The 19,509-nt window shown below is 47.0% G+C and overlaps 1 protein-coding gene across 5 annotated transcripts in view; it reads right to left on the reverse strand.

The window, feature by feature from the left end:
- Positions 1-19,509, reverse strand: part of acot7 (acyl-CoA thioesterase 7) — a 198,453-nt gene that overhangs the window by 49,218 nt on the left and 129,726 nt on the right. For all 5 annotated transcript variants that reach the window (XM_084332589.1, XM_084332588.1, XM_084332587.1 and 2 more), the window contains one exon: positions 7,805-7,921. In XM_084332589.1, the coding sequence (XP_084188715.1) occupies positions 7,805-7,921 (117 nt within the window). The remainder of the gene's footprint in view (positions 1-7,804; positions 7,922-19,509) is intronic.

Raw genomic sequence — 19,509 nt, forward strand, 5'->3', positions numbered from 1 at the left:
CAAACAAATTGTCAGATGCAGTCAGGTTCATTCTTATTTTACTAGGTCAGCTGATGATGGACAGATTATGTTACCACGTCCAAAATCAAATGCTTTAAAGAGGACTGTTGTTTATCGTGCCATCAATCATTGGAATAACTGCCCACTGAACATAAGTAAATTGAATAGTAAAGTGTCTTTCAAATACCACCTGAGAATGCACTACTTAAATATGTGAGCAAAATATTCTGATGTTGATAATGATGTCTACAATGTTTCACTGTTTTTAGATTATCATTGTTAATTGTGATTGTCATATGTATCTCATGTTGTTATGTTTTGTGTTTTCTGTTGTCTTTCTGTGTGGACCCCAGGAAGACTAGCTCGCCACTTAGGTGACAGCTAATGGGGATCCTTTTAAACAATAAACAATAACCAGGAGTAATAGTTGTTGTTGAATATGTATAATAATCACAAGATACATTCAGTGCTGGATCTAACTAAATGGATTTATGGAGACACATTTATGGAAAGTTCAAGACCGGACCACAAAGCTTCTGGAAGGTTAGAACGACACGTGATGGTGCTTCCAATCCGTGATGCTGGCAGAGAGTTCAGATCCCAACTCGGCTCCGGAGAGAGTGATTTGCACTCCGAGCTCAATCTGAAAAGCCCTGTTTGGAAATACTTCGGATTTATGCTGAACCAGGGCATAAAAAACATATTGTTTGTTTCCTGTTGGTTGTCAGTTAAGGCCATGGGTAGGTAGGGAATTTATTTTATTTAATTTTTTATTTTATTCTTTCCCACGGCGACTATGGATAGGGAATTTCTTTATTTAATAAAAACAACATGGATGCATGTACTCTACCAGCATGTTTAATATCCATAATACTAAAGGTTTGACTAAGATTTCTATGAAACCTTATAAAAAAATTAAAATAAAAGAATAATAAGGAATTTTTTTATTTAAATTTTTTTAAACTCATAAAATATATTGGGTCGCACCTAAATCGGCAGGGTCGGTCGGCAACCGGAAACAAACCATTATTCTTTTTAGGCCCAGTTAGCGTTAAGTCAGCTAAGTTACAGGTATCTTTTTGGGCTAAGTGCTAACGCTAGTATTTTGAGAGTTATAGCGTCAAGAATTTATGCACCCTAACCTTTTTATAGCACTTTATTGTAAATCATCCATCAGGGCAAAACTACTTTGTTTAGTCACATTTCTAGGAATTGTGTGCCTTAATTTTATTTAAACAAAAGATGAAACAAGTATATAGGCTACTGTAGGCTTACTGAACAGATATTGAATAATTAATTGACAGAAGCATCATACGGATCCCCAATGGTTTGATGACTATTTCACGTTTCATGTCAAAGAAAATATATTGTTTGATGTTTATCACGCCTTTTTCAGAGGAGCGCTGCTGTGTATAAATGTCCGTTCTATATACCGTGAACTTTCATTGATTTGATCTTGCTCCAAGAGACAGACCCTTCTGAGAGATTGAGATAATACATTATTCTATTTGTATGCTGGTGTAGTTATGTTGATATTTATTTTGTTTAAATAAATGACCTATATAGCCTACTAGTTATGTCTCCTGTTGTATTGTTTTGCCCTCTTGTGGACATAATGCACAAAAATAGATATTACAGTACCAATAGAATAGATATGGTTCGAACCTATGTGTTTTTTTAGAATTAATATTCTAATGTACTTTTTGGCCAATTTTGACAGTCCTAATACAATTTTACTGTGAAAATAAAAACAATAGTTATGAATGTAACTGTCGTTATATGAGTTAGCACGCAGCTTCAAAGCACTACTTACCACCTGGTGTAAGCAGCTCCTCCTCCTGTCTCTCCTCATCCTCCTGTCTCTCCTCATCCTCCTGACTCTCCTCATCCTCCTGTCTCTCCTCATCCTCCTGTCTCTCCTCCCCCTCCTGTCTGTCCTCCTCCTCCTGTCTCTCCTCCTCCTCCTGTCTCTCCTCCTCCTCCTGTCTCTCCTCATCCTCCTGACTCTCCTCATCCTCCTGTCTCTCATCCTCCTCCTGTCTCTCCTCCTCCTCCTGTCTCTCCTCCTCCTCCTGTCTCTCCTCCTCCTCCTGTCTCTCATCATCCTCCTGTCTCTCCTCATCCTCCTGTCTCTCCTCCTCCTGTCTGTCCTCCTCCTCCTGTCTCTCCTCATCCTCCTGTCTCTCCTCCTCCTGTCTCTCCTCCTCCTCCTGTCTCTCCTCCTCCTGTCTCTCCTCCTCCTCCTGTCTCTCCTCCTCCTCCTGTCTCTCCTCCTCCTCCTGTCTCTCCTCCTCCTCCTGTCTCTCCTACTCCTCCTCCTGTCTCTCCTCCTGTCTGTCCTCATCCTCCTGTCTCTCCTCCTCCTCCTGTCTCTCCTCATCCTCCTGTCTCTCCTCATCCTCCTGTCTCTCCTCATCCTCCTGTCTCTCCTCCTCCTCCTCCTCCTCCTGTCTCTCCTCCTCCTGACTCTCCTCCTCATCCTGTCTCTCCTCCTCCTCCTGTCTCTCCTCCTACTGTCTCTCCTCCTCCTCCTCCTGTCTCTCCTCCTCCTCCTGTCTCTCCTCCTCCTCCTGTCTCTCCTCCTCCTCCTGTCTCTCCTCCTCCTCCTGTCTCTCCTCCTACTGTCTCTCCTCCTCCTCCTCCTGTCTCTCCTCCTCCTCCTGTCTCTCCTCCTCCTCCTGTCTCTCCTCCTCCTCCTGTCTGTCCTCCTCCTCCTGTCTATCCTCCCCCTCCTGTCTCTCCTCCTCCTCCTGTCTCTCCTCCTCCTCCTGTCTCTCCTCCTCCTCCTGTCTGTCCTCCTCCTCCTGTCTCTCCTCCTCCTCCTGTCTCTCCTCATCCTCCTGTCTCTCCTCATCCTCCTGTCTCTCCTCCTCCTCCTCCTGTCTCTCCTCATCCTCCTGTCTCTCCTCCTCCTCCTCCTGTCTCTCCTCCTCCTCCTGTCTCTCCTCCTCCTGTCTCTCCTCCTCCTCCTGTCTCTCCTCCTACTGTCTCTCCTCCTCCTCCTCCTGTCTCTCCTCCTCCTCCTGTCTCTCCTCATCCTCCTGTCTCTCCTCCTCCTCATGTCTCTCCTCCTCCTGTCTCTCCTCATCCTCCTGTCTCTCCTCCTCCTCCTGTCTCTCCTCATCCTCCTGTCTCTCCTCCTCCTCCTGTCTGTCCTCATCCTCCTGTCTCTCCTCATCCTCCTGTCTCTCCTCCTCCTCCTGTCTCTCCTCATCCTCCTGTATGTCCTCATCCTCCTGTCTCTCCTCATCCTCCTGTCTCTCCTCATCCTCCTGTCTCTCCTCATCCTCCTGTCTCTCCTACTCCTCCTGTCTCTCCTCCTCCTCCTGTCTCTCCTCCTCCTCCTGTCTCTCCTCACCCTCCTGTCTCTCCTACTCCTCCTGTCTGTCCTCCTCCTCCTGTCTCTCCTCATCCTCCTGTCTCTCCTCCTCCTGTCTCTCCTCATCCTCCTGTCTCTCCTCCTCCTCCTGTCTCTCCTCATCCTCCTGTCTGTCCTCATCCTCCTGTCTCTCCTCATCCTCCTGTCTCTCATCCTCCTCTCTGTCCTCATCCTCCTCCTGTCTCTCCTCATCCTCCTGTCTCTCATCCTCCTCTCTGTCCTCATCCTCCTCCTGTCTCTCCTCCTCCTCCTGTCTCTCCTCATCCTCCTGTCTCTCCTCATCATCCTGTCTCTCCTCATCCTCCTGTATCTCCTCCTCCTCCTGTCTCTCCTCCTCCTGTCTGTCCTCATCCTCCTGTCTCTCCTCCTCCTCCTGTCTGTCCTCATCCTCCTGTCTCTCCTCATCCTCCTGTCTGTCCTCATCCTCCTCCTGTCTCTCCTCATCCTCTTGTCTGTCCTCATCCTCCTGTCTCTCCTCCTCCTGTCTCTCCTCCTCCTCCTGTCTGTCCTCATCCTCCTGTCTCTCCTCATCCTCTTGTCTGTCCTCATCCTCCTGTCTCTCCTCCTCCTGTCTCTCCTCATCCTCCTGTCTGTCCTCCTCCTCCTGTCTCTCCTCCTCCTCCTGTCTGTCCTCATCCTCCTGTCTCTCCTCATCCTCCTGTCTCTCATCCTCCTGTCTGTCCTCCTCCTCCTGTCTCTCCTCCTCCTCCTGTCTGTCCTCATCCTCCTGTCTGTCCTCATCCTCCTGTCTCTCCTCCTCCTCCTGTCTGTCCTCCTCCTCCTGTCTGTCCTCATCCTCCTGTCTGTCCTCCTGTCTGTCCTCCTCCTCCTGTCTGTCCTCCTCCTCCTGTCTGTCCTCATCCTCCTGTCTGTCCTCCTCCTCCTGTCTGTCCTCATCCTCAACACCTCTTCTCATCCTCCCCCTCCTCTTCTTTCTCCCCCCGTGTGTTTCTTCTCTCTAGTATGTGTTCCTCTGGGCGTTCTCTGCAGTGATGGATGAGCGAGAGGAACTCAGGCTGAACTGAACTGTCCCACATTAATGACCAGCACCTCTCTGGGTCTCTGTGCAACTCAGTGTCAGATGAGACACAATATATTATTCAGGAAGTGGACTTTATACAGAAATAACTTGAGATACTGTAGTTTATGTATTCCCACCGGCTCACAAAACTCACGGTTTGGTTCATACCGCGGTACGGTATGTTTGATACAATTCAACGGGGGGAGGGGTACCATTGCCAATTCAAATAGTGTTAAAAAAATAAAACATCTTAGCCGAGAGTAACCCATACATGTCTATTATAAATAATTTGTTCATTCTAAGTGGCTCTTATAAGAGGGAATGCACTTAAAAAATGTCCTCTGGAGGTCCATCCCTCTCTGTAGGCCTAGTGAGTGTAGAAGTGGGCAGACTTAAACGATGCCGGAGAATATTATGTGATTTAGCTCGTCTTCCCCACACATACTGACTGACGGCTACACTCCCAACTCTCATAGGCAAACTGAAATGATTCCACTGGGTTTATGTTTTAAATGCAGCAGACACAAGTTACTAACATTAACGGAACTCATTGGTATTCCTTTTTTTCCAGTGTTGTATGGAAATGGAAATGGTCAATGTTACCTCTACATGAGTCATGACAGTTTAGTCAGTTCGAAAAACCAAAGCACTCTATACGCACCCCATAAGTGATGTATTATACAATAAAGAGAGGAGTGAACGTTACAGTGAAAAGTGTGTCGCGTTGGAATACACCTAGCTAAAACAGATGCAGTAAAAACAGTGCGTTGTGTTTGAAGTTAACCTTTTTTGAGATATTTATAGATATTTGCTTGACAGCAGCGATTTGGATTGCACCTTTAAATCAAAACTGAAGATATAGAAGGTGGAGGGGGGACTTTTCCTGCCACTTCCCAGCTGGACATGAGAGAGAGAGAAGTAGACCGTCGTCCACCACACAGACGTACACTGTGCCCTGAGACAAACACTGGCATCTCCTAAACGCCAAATTGGGCATCTGGACTGTATCACATGCTACACTTGGGTAGACAGTGCACACATAAACCAAAACAGAACAAGTCACTTTAATAGCGTCTAGGTCAGTCTAAGGGTAGATAGCAGCAACCTGCGACGTGTCCACGATAAAACCTTTTTTAAACAAATACAGTGGTTGAAGAAAATGTAAATAGAAAAAAAGGTTGTGGCACACTCATCGCCTCCATACATACCAGTCTTTTTCACATGTGGGTTCCAAGTCACTCTTGCCTTGATATAAAAATCAAGGCACGCTTAATTTTTCATAATCTTTTACCATTACTGGAAGATCTTGGAAGTTATTTTCTGCCGATTCACCAATACCATAGGATTCCATTGTATCTGAAAAGGTGTCTTAAACACCACATAAACCCATGGAAGTTACCACATCTGACTAAAATGCCATGCAAACATCATCTGAGGTGCATTTACTTTCCCGAAATGTTTTGTTTTTGTCCTTTGAAAAGTTGCTTTTCTCAGATACTGTATTACATCACCATGGCAAAACCTTTTATAAAACATTTTAGTCAAATGTGGTGACTTTTTTCAGATACACAGCATCCTTTAAACAGAACCCCTTAAACAACAACATTTAAACAACAACATTTAAACAACAATCCTAATAGCCTCTGTCAAAAAAAGATAAAAATAATGAACTTTGGAGCGTCTCTTTAAACAAGAGTTGTGGGCTTTGTGCCACATGGCGGTTATGGACTTACTGCATAGATCTCAGTGCCAGGAAACAGGAGGGAAGGAGAACAACAACAAACTAATGGAGTCATATAAGTGATTCCTCACTTGTGCTACAAGGAAACAACCATTCATGGAAAATGGGTGTAACATAACATCCATGTGTTTTTCCAGATGAACAAAGGCTACAATATGATGATTGGCCTTGATTAAGAATAATATGATATCCAAATGAGGGAATATCACATTTTGAGGTTGTTTATAGGTTATTTCTAGGTGTTTATGTGTTATACGTTGTTTCTAGTTGTTTCTAGGCTGTTTCTAGGAATTTATAGGTTGTTTATTGGTTGTCTATAGGCATGTATAGGTGTTTATAGACATGCATGTTGTTTATTGGTTCTTTATAGACGTTTATAGATTGTTTATATGTTGTGTATGGGTGTGTATAGGTTGTTTATAGGTCATTTATAGGTATTTATAAGTTGTTTGTATGTGTATATATAGGTTGTTTATAGGTGTTTATATGTGGATTTCTTCCACATTATCAGGTAATGGGGGTGTTTAGAAAGTGGGGTTCACTAAAGGCTATGCTACAAAAGCAACAGTGGCCTGGGGCCAATTTCATTCAGTATGTTATCTCATCTCAGCCAACCAATTTTAGCACTAATGCTAATTAATACTGCATCTAGTTGTTGGCCTGTTTGAGGCCCTTAGAGGAAGGAAGGGAACACCTCAACAACCAGAACCTGAACCTGAGCAATGTCAGAAGGATCCGCCGCTTCCTGGAGAAGAAGCCGCCCAACTCCCCCTGTAATCAACAGTCAACCTCCAACAGTCAACATCTTGAGAGTGATACTGTTAATAGCAAGGAAAATGATAACTATGGCATGGTTACAAAATCAACCACCGACCATCAAACAATGGACCAAGAGATTGAGACAGATGTATACAATGGAAGAAATTACTGCACAATTGCAACTGAAAAAATGCAGAGATGGTCACTTGTAACCTTGTACCTGGATACACACTAGCATGAGTCTGACCCTCCTCCCTCCCTCTTGTTATTTTTTTAATTTATTTTTCAATAAATTTTTTCGTTTCTTATCCTGTTCTTAAAAAAAATGTAATACTTTTTCCTCCCCTGGGTTGTTTATGAGGCGTACTCGGATTATACTGCTTATTTTGATTATGCTGAATACTTTGAAAACAAAATGAATAAGATGGAAGAGCCTGAGTAACAAATGTCATTGACTATGTGAATCAAGTATATACTGTATGATCAATGCAACGTGATGTTCACCATGACACAAAATAAAAGAAAGTAAAAAATAAAAATAAAAAAAGGTCAACCTCCCACTTAACCCACCCAATTTCAATCAATATGAGAATAAAAAAAAAACCAACAAAGAAAAGTTAACCTTTTATTATTATGCACTATGTTACTATGTCTAAACATTATTATACTATGTTCTGTTTCCTAGTCTTTTCCTCACTAATATACTCCAGTGTTAGGACTAGCTTGGCTTGCCAAACTGAACACAGTCCTATCCTGGCCCTGACCTCACACTAGGACATGATGACATGGTGTACACATGGTGAATAAAGTCATTTCTGACTTGTCATGAAAAAAACTAAGCCACTGCCATGAAGCAGAGTAGGAGATGTGGAGAAAGAAGGCGTCTCTCTTTATCTCTCTTTACCTTTCATTATCTTGTCATGGAAGTTGATGGCATCCACGGAGGCTGTGACAATGTTAGTCTTGCAGTGTCTGGCCGCCACGATGCCAGCCACCTCGTCCATCAGCTTCATCGTCACACCTGGTCAAGAAAGACACAATACGTGAACTGTAGGGGCCATATATTGACAACAATTGTATTCAATTAATTACGTTCTGTATTTGTATTCTGTTATAATGTAACACACTTGAGTTTGACCAGAGTCGTACAGCATGTTCAGATACAATGTCTTGATGTACTGTCATTAGTTGACATTTACAAGCATGAGACCATTTCTAAATATAGTTTATCAATAGCGGCTACAGAGCATTTACAGTAGTCTCTTTCATATTCATTGTGAAGATATACCAATATTGCTCCATCACACCTGGCCAATTTACATTTCAATGTGCCAAATCTGTTTGCACCACCTAGGGGAAAGTCTGGTCGCTTCTGTTTGCATCTTTCCAATGACCATGTATGCATTCGTGCTACCTGTAAATTTAGTTTGAATGTACTCTACATACAAACATACATTTGTTTCAGTTCTCTTTGTCATCAGATAAATGACCCCTGATACTGACTCTCAAGTCTGCACATCTGGATGGAGAGGGGAGGAAGAAAGATAACATTGAGAGAGAGAGAGAGAGAGAGAGAGAGAGAGAGAGAGAGAGAGAGAGAGAGAGAGAGAGAGAGAGAGAGAGAGAGAGAGAGAGAGAGAGAGAGAGAGAGAGAGAGAGAGAGAGAGAGAGAGAGAGAGAGAGAGAGAGAGAGAGAGAGGGGGGGGGGGGGGGGGGGGGGCAAACATCGGTTATTGAGAGGAAATGAGTTTGAATATAGCCACCAGTGATGTCACAGACATTGCATTCTTGTGTTGTGTTAATTACAGCTTCATGAAATGATAAGGTAGCAGTCCCTATAAGAGTATTGCTATTTTTTCATCTACATAATTTGCTGTAATTAACGCTCAATGGTCCTCATTCTCGAACGGACATATGTAAAAGTTACCACGTAATTCCTTCATAACTCGATTTACGTACTTATTCGGCATTCTCGAACGGCTTTGTATTGTAAATTCTTTGTAGGCTTTATGTAGGATTTACGAACTCGGAAAGGCAGTCGTAAGTCGGACAGACCGGTGTGCCCCCGTGTTTCCAACAGCTTAAACAGTAGTAAACAATTAGTAAACTGTAGAACATGACATAGACATTTAGTAATGTCAATACTGAACGACTGCGCGCTTGTCAAGAGATGTCAAACCAAATGATATGTCATGCTAATATGTCATGTTCCACAGTAGGACTTACTACTATATTACCTAATAAAACAAGTCATTAGAATAATAGAAGCCTACTTTGCTGGAACGATAAATTTCGCACATATATGGTACGCGCGCGCGCGTGTGTGCTTGCACGCTGAGGCTGCCTCACTAAGCCGTTTCTCCACACATTTATTTATTTATGGAGCATGTATTTATCCACTCTGGTTGGATGGTGTATTGTACTTGTGCTGTATAATAACAATACATTTGAATTAGGGATGTCCGATATTATCGGCCTACCGATATTATCGGCCGATATCGGCATTAAAATGTGATATCGGAAAATATCGGTATCAGTTTAGAAATTTTATTTTATTTTTTATTTTTTTTACATTTCTATAACCTTTATGTAACCAGGCAAGCAAGTAAGAACACATTCTGATTTTATTTATTGTCAAAAGTATGCATAATGTTGTGTTAATTCCACAACAAGAGATATGTAATGTTAATTACCTGAAATTATTCCATTTTTTGGGGGGGGAAACCCTGCATATATCGGTATCGGTTGATAACGGTTGATATCGGTATCGGAAATTAAGAATTGGACAATATCGGTATATCGGTAAAAAAGCCAATATCGAGCATCCCTAATTTGAATCTAATCTCATTTTGAGAACAGTCGCAAATCGCTTCCGCGCTACCTGGTGAATGGATCAGCATGGTGCAGTGCAATGCCGAACATCTGCTGTTTTGCACACGCCTCATTCGCCTTATAAGGAGCTGTCCGTATGCAAATTCAATGAACAAGAACGCTCATTTCAGTTTAAGAATGAGTGACGTATTTCATTCATGGGAACCCAGTTGCGAAGATTTTGACGAGTTACGGAGACCGTTTCACGCATTCAGAAATCCGGAGAAGGATTTTCGTAAATCTGTTGGTACAACATTTTTACCAAGATATTTACAAAGGCACTTACAAACACGTTCGAGAATGAGGACCAATGTCCCCGATGACATCACTGGTGGCCATATTCAAACACATTTCCTCTCAATAACTGTCAAACTAAATTAATGTTTGCAAAACTGTTTAGAATTTGTGGAGATTATGTGCAAAATAAATCAGCATTGTTTTTTGGTCAAGTGCCCTTTAACTGGCATGCGTTTGGTATTGGTATACGTTTTGGTGCTGCCAGATATGGTTATTCAGTGTTTTCCCCCCTGTTGAAGAAATAGGGTTAAGCCATAGCGGGCGAGAAGGTAGAGATACAACCACTGATGCCCAGATGTCTCTGGAGGGTTTGAACTCTGTGACATGATCACAGGGTTGTCTGGCTCTGGAGGGGGTCTGAGACGTTACCATAGGGATTTTAAAGAGATTGATCTATTGTGTTCTGCCAGGTCTTGTCCTTCCAGACATTCCCAGATACCTTCGTTTTTGTTTCATTCTATGACAGGGAATCAAGCATTAAATTATAAATAGTATAAATGTTCTGAAGGATCAGATTAAACCGAATATATATATTTATTTATATATATATATTTAATTGTATTTGTATATCCCCTGATATCCCTTGTATATTCCTTGTACAATATGCATTGAATATCCCTTCTAGTCTACTGAACATCCCATAATAGTCTCCATTCTACCATTGGACGAGACCTTGGTGCCAGGTCGCCATACCCCTCAGACCAGGTTCAATCGTACCGCTCAACATGTATGGACAAGTCCTAGTTCCGCGTAGGAATATGTCTACCGCACCACTAATGGTACTATTTGTTCATAGTGCGTATATATACTGCGCTATTAAAGTAGAGCTTTCTTTTAGTCCAGTTCCTTACCCTCCAACAGAGTGACAGACGCAAAAGCCTCCCCGCGAACCACGTGTGGGCAGTAAGGCCAATTCGGCCCAGTATCGGCATTGAGACATCGTGTATATTAATATTTGAATAGTCATATTTGGCACTATATCGTCGAGTTGGACGTATTCTATTAAGCTAATAATAGTCTATTCATATGTAGTGCCTCGTGCGGTAAGAGTTCTATAGTAATCAGCACCCCCATCGTTTCGGGCATCAGCTGGACGCTTATCCAGGGTGGTTGACCCCACGTGAAGCTGCACCCGAGGAGCTCCAGGCCAAAGAGCGAGTGGACCTGTATATTGGATTATTCTACCGACGACGGCTAGCCTTCCCCGGCTTGGATTATGCTTTGAGTACTTTGATTATTCTATGGATAAAGGCCAACACTGCGGTGTGTTGGAAATACCCCCCCCGGAGAGGACGACAGGTGAGAAGACGCTCTACACGACGAGGTCGCCTCACGTCTCTCCATCGTGGACCGGAGGACGCCGGCCACAGAGAGTCCAACTGCTTTCATCTGTGGATCGAGGATCGCTGGGCACCGGGTCGCACGACTGTGGGCTCTCCCAGGATACCCTCGGCCAGACGGGATACAGCCAGACTCTACCCCCCCCCCCCCTCCAGCTGTCCTACAAGCAGTCGGAACCTTCCCCTAGTGTATCCAGCTATATAATCATTCAAGTATCATTGCTATTGTTCCCTAAATATTCCAGGTTGTATATTTGCTTCCTGCGCAATCAGAGATTGGACATTCGATATTGATCTACCTACGAATACTCATTTGCCATAAAAGTGCATACTATTTCAAATCATAAATGTAATTAAGTGATTGTTGTACATACCTTTTGCTATGTATTATTATTAAACGCAGACTTTCGACTTGGTACATTTGTGTTGGATCCGTTTCATCAGGTGGGAGTGTTTATCATAATTATTTATACCTAGTACTGGGTGGCCAGAGTCTAAAGTACAAGAGGTAGTGGTAGTAAGTATCATATCTAACAATACAGTCAGGGAATTGTACCCCTCAGTTACAATTGGTCCTTCGAGCCGGAGGGTAATCAGTGTAATATTAATATAGTGTTATTAATATTAAAATGGCCTATGATGAACACTCCACGAAACGATCCTCCTAACCAACAACGCCCGAGGCGCAAACGACAGCTCCCTCAGTACCTAGAGGCTTACGCTGTCAGTCAACAACCTAGTCTTCTACCAACAGTAAACGCGGTAAAACTAGAAAGTAAAATTATGTCTAACCCTAACGACCAGGCTACCCCGACCATAGAGGCCCCTATGGGTTCTAACGTAACTGACCCAGCTCACGGTGGGGACCAGGGGGAACCAGACATGACTTTACACCCCGCCAATACCGAAGAAGTAGTCCCCGACGAGTCCCGGGAGGAAGACAACACTACCGAGAGAGAACTCGGCACGGAAGAAGATGAGGAGAGCACCGTGGAGATAGAGCTCCAAGACTCCGCACGGAGTACCCCAAGGGACGGCTCCCCTATACAACCGTCTTCTCCCAACGAGGCAGAGAGGACACTACAGCAGGCATTCCTCGTCAGCCTGAAAGCCTCTACTGAACGCGATAGACTCCAGGGTGAACGCGATCGATTGCAGATACAGCAACGGAGCGAAGAAGAGCACATACGCCTGGAAATAAGACGCATTCAGATGGAAGAGAATATGGCAAGAGACCGGGCCGACGCCCAGCGCGCCGCCACCGGTGCCCAGAGAGAATCGGATCTCACCAAGCGCGAAGCCGAGCGCGACAGAGCACAAGCGCAACTAATAGAACAGCTGATCAGAAGGACAACACCCCCTCCCTCCACCAGAGGCTCCAGGAACTCGTCTAGACATCACTCCAGGGCGGCATCCCCTAGCCGAGTAAGCGACCCTGAACTTGACCAACAGACGAGGTCTATACCCCCCGCAGACCCCCTTCCCCAACCGGTCCAAGCGAGACCCAGCCACCGGGAAGGAGCAGCATACACTGCGGAGAGGCTAAATCAGAGACTACAAGCCCTGGATGACCTAACGGAAGACGAAGAGGAAGAGGAGGAGAACCACGCCCGACGACAGCACAGTACTCTACCGGACCAGGAGGTCCAGTACAGCCCAGGCTATACCCCCGCGGAGCTGCGCTACAGACCCCCGACGCTATTCACGGGTGAGCACGACGCACGACCCGCACCGAGGAACAGCACCTGGACCAGCGGGCCATGGTACACAGCCGGTACCAGCCCACGCCAAGGAGCAGGAGGAGACTCGCCTAGGAGGCCTCTCCCCCAACGCTCGCCGATGTATCAACAATCCGCGTCATACATTGGCACACCTATGGTACCAGACTTCACCCAGGAGAACCGGGCCCAGTATACGGAGCTCCGCATGTGTCTGGAGACAATGTTGGTGGATGTCATTGATGAACGCCATAAATACGCGATACTACTGAAGCATTTAAAGGTACCCCGCGCGCACAACATAGCGCTCGCCTACGCCACTTCCACGACCCCATACACCGCAGCGCTGGTAGCGTTGGACCAGAGATATGGACGTATATGGGATTACGTGATCCAGGAGATCAGGCACATCGACCGCCTACCCCCAGCAACAGACAATCGAGCACTGGACGACCTGTCCATCAGAGTGCAGTCCCTGGTAGGGATGCTGGGAGCGCAGAGGGAAAAGGGTAGGCATGAACTATACGCCAACTCAAATGTAGAGAGGATCTTAGAGAAGCTACCGCCCGCCCGACAGGAGCGCTTTAGGCGGCAGAGAGACCACCGAGACCCTAATGGCCCCGAACCGAACCTCCTCGATCTAGCCGACTTCCTGGCGAGAGAAGTCAGCAGCTTACGGCTAGATACATTCGGACGGAGCACCCCTGGCTCCAGAGAAGGAACCAGGAGACTAAATGATGGAAGAAGATCGGTGACTGTCATGCACCAATCGGAGTCAGTGCCAAGCAGTAGGAGCCACAGTACCCCCTCAAGAAAGGAGAAGTGGAAGATAGTGTGCCCCTACTGTGAGAAAGAACACTGGCTGTCACAATGTGACTCATTCCCCAAGATGAATGCGGAGGAAGCGAGTCAATGGATAAAATCCAACAGACGCTGTTTTCGCTTTGCGCGATCACACATGGCAGCCGAATGCCGCTTAAAGAAAAAGTGCAGTCGGTGCGATGGAGCCCATCTGGACATACTCCACGACAGTAACAGACGGCGGCCTCCACCCGCACCATCCAGCAGCAAAGCAAGCGTCATGTACATCGACCCCGCCAGCAGCAGCGGAGCCAGAGTGCTCTTAAAGGTAGTCCGTGTGACATTGAGCTACCAGAATAAAGTCATGGACACTTACGCCGTCCTTGATGACGGGTCAGAGAAGACCCTTCTGCTCGCGTCCGCTGCGGCCCAGCTAGGGCTGCGGGGGAGCGAAAACCAAATGACAATTCGGACAATAAGAAGAGATTTGAAAACGATAAAGGGCGAGAATGTCTCATTCTCTATCGCAGCAAGCGGCCAGCCCGAGCGACGGTACAGGATTACAGACGCTTTCACCAGCCAAGAAATAGGACTGTCGCGGTACACATACCCCGTAGCCAAGCTGATGGAGAAATATGTACATCTACGCAAGCTACCGATCCCACTCATAGACGGTGCTACCCCGACACTGTTGATAGGCTCCGACCATGCAGACCTCATTGTCCCGATAGACCGGGTTCATACCGGACCCAGAGGCTGTCCTGCAGCAGTCGAGACCCGCCTAGGATGGACTCTCCAAGGCCCACTCGCCAAATCTCTCAACCGAACCACAGCCACTAGCTGTCTCCACTCCCGAGTCACAGAGGGAGACACCGCACTCCTGCAGCATGTAGAGAGGCTATGGACCTTAGAACAAATGCCCTTTAAGAACGAAAAGAAAGACATTCGCTCTAAAGACGACATCTACGCCATTAACCTCCTCGAGACGGGAACAAAGAGAGTCCCAGTCAGCGGCGTGTTGAGATACGCCACGCCACTCCTGCGGCGGGAAGGGATGCCTACCTTTCACGCAAAGAAAGACGCCACAGAGCGGTACCTACTAAACACAGAGCGGCGCTTAGCCAAGGACCCCGCCCAAGAAAGTGTATACCGCGCTGAGATTGAGAAGCTCATCACAGCGGGACACGTCACAAAGATTGACATTAAAGAGGCCGACCAGACGACTGAATCGTGGTACGTGCCCCACCACAAGGTTCATCACAACGGCAAAGACCGCATCGTGTTTAACTGCAGCTACCAGATCGGATCCCAAAATCTGAATAAAGAGCTATTGCCCGGTCCTACACTCGGCCCCTCCCTACTAGGCGTACTACTCCGCTTCCGCCAGGACAAGGTGGCTATCAGCGGGGATATCAAAGGGATGTTCCTGCAGGTGAGATTAGTAGAGGAGGACAAGCCCCTGTTGCGGTTCCTATGGAGAGAGAGGCCAGGAGATGAGCACCCAGCCATCTACCAATGGGAAGTCCTCCCTTTCGGAACTACATGCAGCCCATGCTGTGCTACATTTGCACTACAGAGACATGTCGCAGAGGACCCAGCAGCGGACGAAGAGGTCCGACACAGTGTGAAGAACAGCTTCTACGTAGATAACTGTCTACAAAGCGTTTCGACCCAGGAAGAAGCCGAGGCTCTCCTACTTAAACTCCGCGCCTCTCTGATCAAAGGCGGCTTTGATCTCAGGCAGTGGGCCAGCAGCGATCCGCACGTACTGCGCAGCCTCTCCTCCGAGGACAAGGCAGCGAGCAGCGAGACCTGGATGGCCACAATCCCAGGAGAAGCCCAAGAGATGACACTAGGACTAGTGTGGCGCTTCAAAACAGATTCGCTCCACTATAGACACAAACCCCTGACCACGGAGCAGGGAAGGTCGACGGCAATACCGACCACCAGACGGAGTGTGTACAGAACACTCGCCCGACAATATGACCCGTTAGGATGTATACTACCGTACACCACCAGGGCAAAGATGATTGTACGAGCATTGTGGGACAAGGACCAGGGCTGGGACGACCCCATTCCCGCACACCTTGCATCCACCTGGAGAGAGTGGGAGATGGAACTCCACTCACTCCCAGGCGTTAATATACGCCGAAGCTACTTCCCACCCACGGTGAGGCCAGAGACATGTAAAATGGATTTACACGTCTTCAGTGACGCCTCCGAGGTCGCCTACGGATCAGTAGCCTACTTGCGGGCCCAAGAAGAGGGGGGAGAGATCTACACAGCATTCATCCTCGCCCGCTCGAGAATAGCCCCACGCAAGCAACAGTCTATCCCACGTCTAGAGCTCTGCGCAGCCCTCGCAGGAGCGCATCTAGCCACGCTCATCCAACGTGAGCTCACCATTCCGGTGCATAGAACAATCCTGTGGTCAGATTCCACGACAGTACTCGCCTGGATCAAATCGGATTCATGCAAATACAAAGTCTTCGTGGGAGTCAGAGTCACTGAGATTCAAGAGTTAACCGGAGAGTTAACCGGAGAAGCAAACTGGCGCTATGTTGATACAAAACACAACCCAGCTGACGTCATCACCCGGGGAATGCCCCTAGATGACTTAACCCGTCATAACATCTACAGTGACGGACCAGCATTCCTCAAGCTCCCGGAAGGAGATTGGCCCACGCCCACCCCGAGGGAAGCAAGTGACGAGGAGGCTGAGAATAAGAAACCCATGTTCTGTGGATTGAGCACTGTTGTCTCCGCAGACCCCAACATAGACGATTGCATTACCATAGAGAGTGCGCAGCAACGGACATTCCTGCGGCACCACCCAGAGATTAAGTCCCCCGCTGATATGTCAGCAGCTGACTACGAGGAAGCAGAACTGCTTCTACTGCAACGAGCCCAGAGAGACTCGTTCCCCGATGAACTAGACTGTCTACAGGGAGGAAAGCCCGTCCCATCAGACAGCAGATTGATTCATCTGGCCCCCGAGAGTGACACACATACCCTCATCAGAGTGGGTGGTCGCCTGCGGAGAGCCCCCAATTTACCGGATGACATTAAGTACCCGATCGTATTGAACAGCCGACACAAGGTCACAGAGCTGATTATAAAGAAATACGACGAGGATGTACACCACGCAGGAGCAGAGAGAGTCTTCGCGGAAATCAGACGTCGTTACTGGATACTTCAAGGAAGAGAGGCGGTGCGACGCTTCCAGCGAACCTGTCTAGACTGCCGAAAGTGGCGCGCGCAGCCCAGCATACCACGGATGGCTGACCTACCTCCATGTCGCCTCCGACTCGGCGACAAGCCATTCCACTCAACAGGCATGGACTGTTTTGGCCCGCTGCACATAAAGAAAGGAAGAGGCACCGAGAAGCGGTGGGGTATTGTATTCAAATGCATGACCACCAGAGCGATACATATCGAGCTCCTTCCGACCATGAGCGCAGACTCATTCCTTATGGCCTTCCGAAGATTCACATCACGGAAAGGAAAACCGTCTACATTATTGTCCGATCACGGGACAAACTTCAAAGGCGGAGAAAGAGAGCTGAGGGAGAGCTTCCAAGCTATGGGCCCAGAACTTAAGACCCACCTCGCTCCAGCCCAGATTGACTTCCAATTCAACCCCCCAAACGCACCCCACTTCGGTGGAACTTGGGAACGAGAAGTACGTTCTATAAAGACAGCCCTGTACGCAGTACTTGGGGCCCAGACTGTGGCGGAAGAAGTCCTAATGACAGTCCTCACGGAGATTGAGGGAGTATTGAACTCAAAGCCCCTCGGTTACGTCTCCAGTGATGTAGCAGATGTCGACCCAGTCACCCCCAACACCCTCCTGATGGGGCGGCTAGATCCCGCGTTACCCCAGACAATGTACCGGCCTGAAGAAGCGAACGGCCGACGAATGTGGAGGTACAGCCAAGTATTAGCCGACAAGTTTTGGAGCAGTTTCCTACTGCACTACCTACCGTCTCTACAGACCCGCCAGAAGTGGGTAAAAGAGAGAGACAATTTGACGGAAGGAACAGTCGTCATGATTATTGACCAGTCACTACCCAGAGCTATGTGGCCGGCTGGCCGCGTAAGCAAAGTGATCACCGGTGCCGATGGCAAGGTCCGAGCAGCTGAAGTACTCGTCCAGGGGCGCATTTACACCCGTCCTGTGGCGAGGCTCATAGAACTGCCCCGACTCCCAGACACAATCGATGATGACCATGACCCTATGACTTTGTGAGTTGACTGACCCTTACAGCGAACCCTTGAGTGGTAGACAGTGCGGTTAATCTGTCTCTGCTTAACTAATTGGGTTGGGACCAATTAGGGGGCGGCTGTTCTGAAGGATCAGATTAAACCGAATATATATATTTATTTATATATATATATTTAATTGTATTTGTATATCCCCTGATATCCCTTGTATATTCCTTGTACAATATGCATTGAATATCCCTTCTAGTCTACTGAACATCCCATAATAGTCTCCATTCTACCATTGGACGAGACCTTGGTGCCAGGTCGCCATACCCCTCAGACCAGGTTCAATCGTACCGCTCAACATGTATGGACAAGTCCTAGTTCCGCGTAGGAATATGTCTACCGCACCACTAATGGTACTATTTGTTCATAGTGCGTATATATACTGCGCTATTAAAGTAGAGCTTTCTTTTAGTCCAGTTCCTTACCCTCCAACAGAGTGACAGACGCAAAAGCCTCCCCGCGAACCACGTGTGGGCAGTAAGGCCAATTCGGCCCAGTATCGGCATTGAGACATCGTGTATATTAATATTTGAATAGTCATATTTGGCACTATATCGTCGAGTTGGACGTATTCTATTAAGCTAATAATAGTCTATTCATATGTAGTGCCTCGTGCGGTAAGAGTTCTATAGTAATCAGCACCCCCATCGTTTCGGGCATCAGCTGGACGCTTATCCAGGGTGGTTGACCCCACGTGAAGCTGCACCCGAGGAGCTCCAGGCCAAAGAGCGAGTGGACCTGTATATTGGATTATTCTACCGACGACGGCTAGCCTTCCCCAGCTTGGATTATGCTTTGAGTACTTTGATTATTCTATGGATAAAGGCCAACACTGCGGTGTGTTGGAAATACCCCCCCCGGAGAGGACGACAGGTGAGAAGACGCTCTACACGACGAGGTCGCCTCACGTCTCTCCATCGTGGACCGGAGGACGCCGGCCACAGAGAGTCCAACTGCTTTCATCTGTGGATCGAGGATCGCTGGGCACCGGGTCGCACGACTGTGGGCTCTCCCAGGATACCCTCGGCCAGACGGGATACAGCCAGACTCTACCCCCCCCCCTCCAGCTGTCCTACAAGCAGTCGGAACCTTCCCCTAGTGTATCCAGCTATATAATCATTCAAGTATCATTGCTATTGTTCCCTAAATATTCCAGGTTGTATATTTGCTTCCTGCGCAATCAGAGATTGGACATTCGATATTGATCTACCTATGAATACTCATTTGCCATAAAAGTGCATACTATTTCAAATCATAAATGTAATTAAGTGATCGTTGTACATACCTTTTGCTATGTATTATTATTAAAC

The sequence above is a fragment of the Notolepis coatsorum genome, assembly GCF_963971535.1.
Source record: "Notolepis coatsorum genome assembly, chromosome: 17".
Lineage (NCBI taxonomy): Eukaryota > Metazoa > Chordata > Actinopteri > Aulopiformes > Paralepididae > Notolepis > Notolepis coatsorum.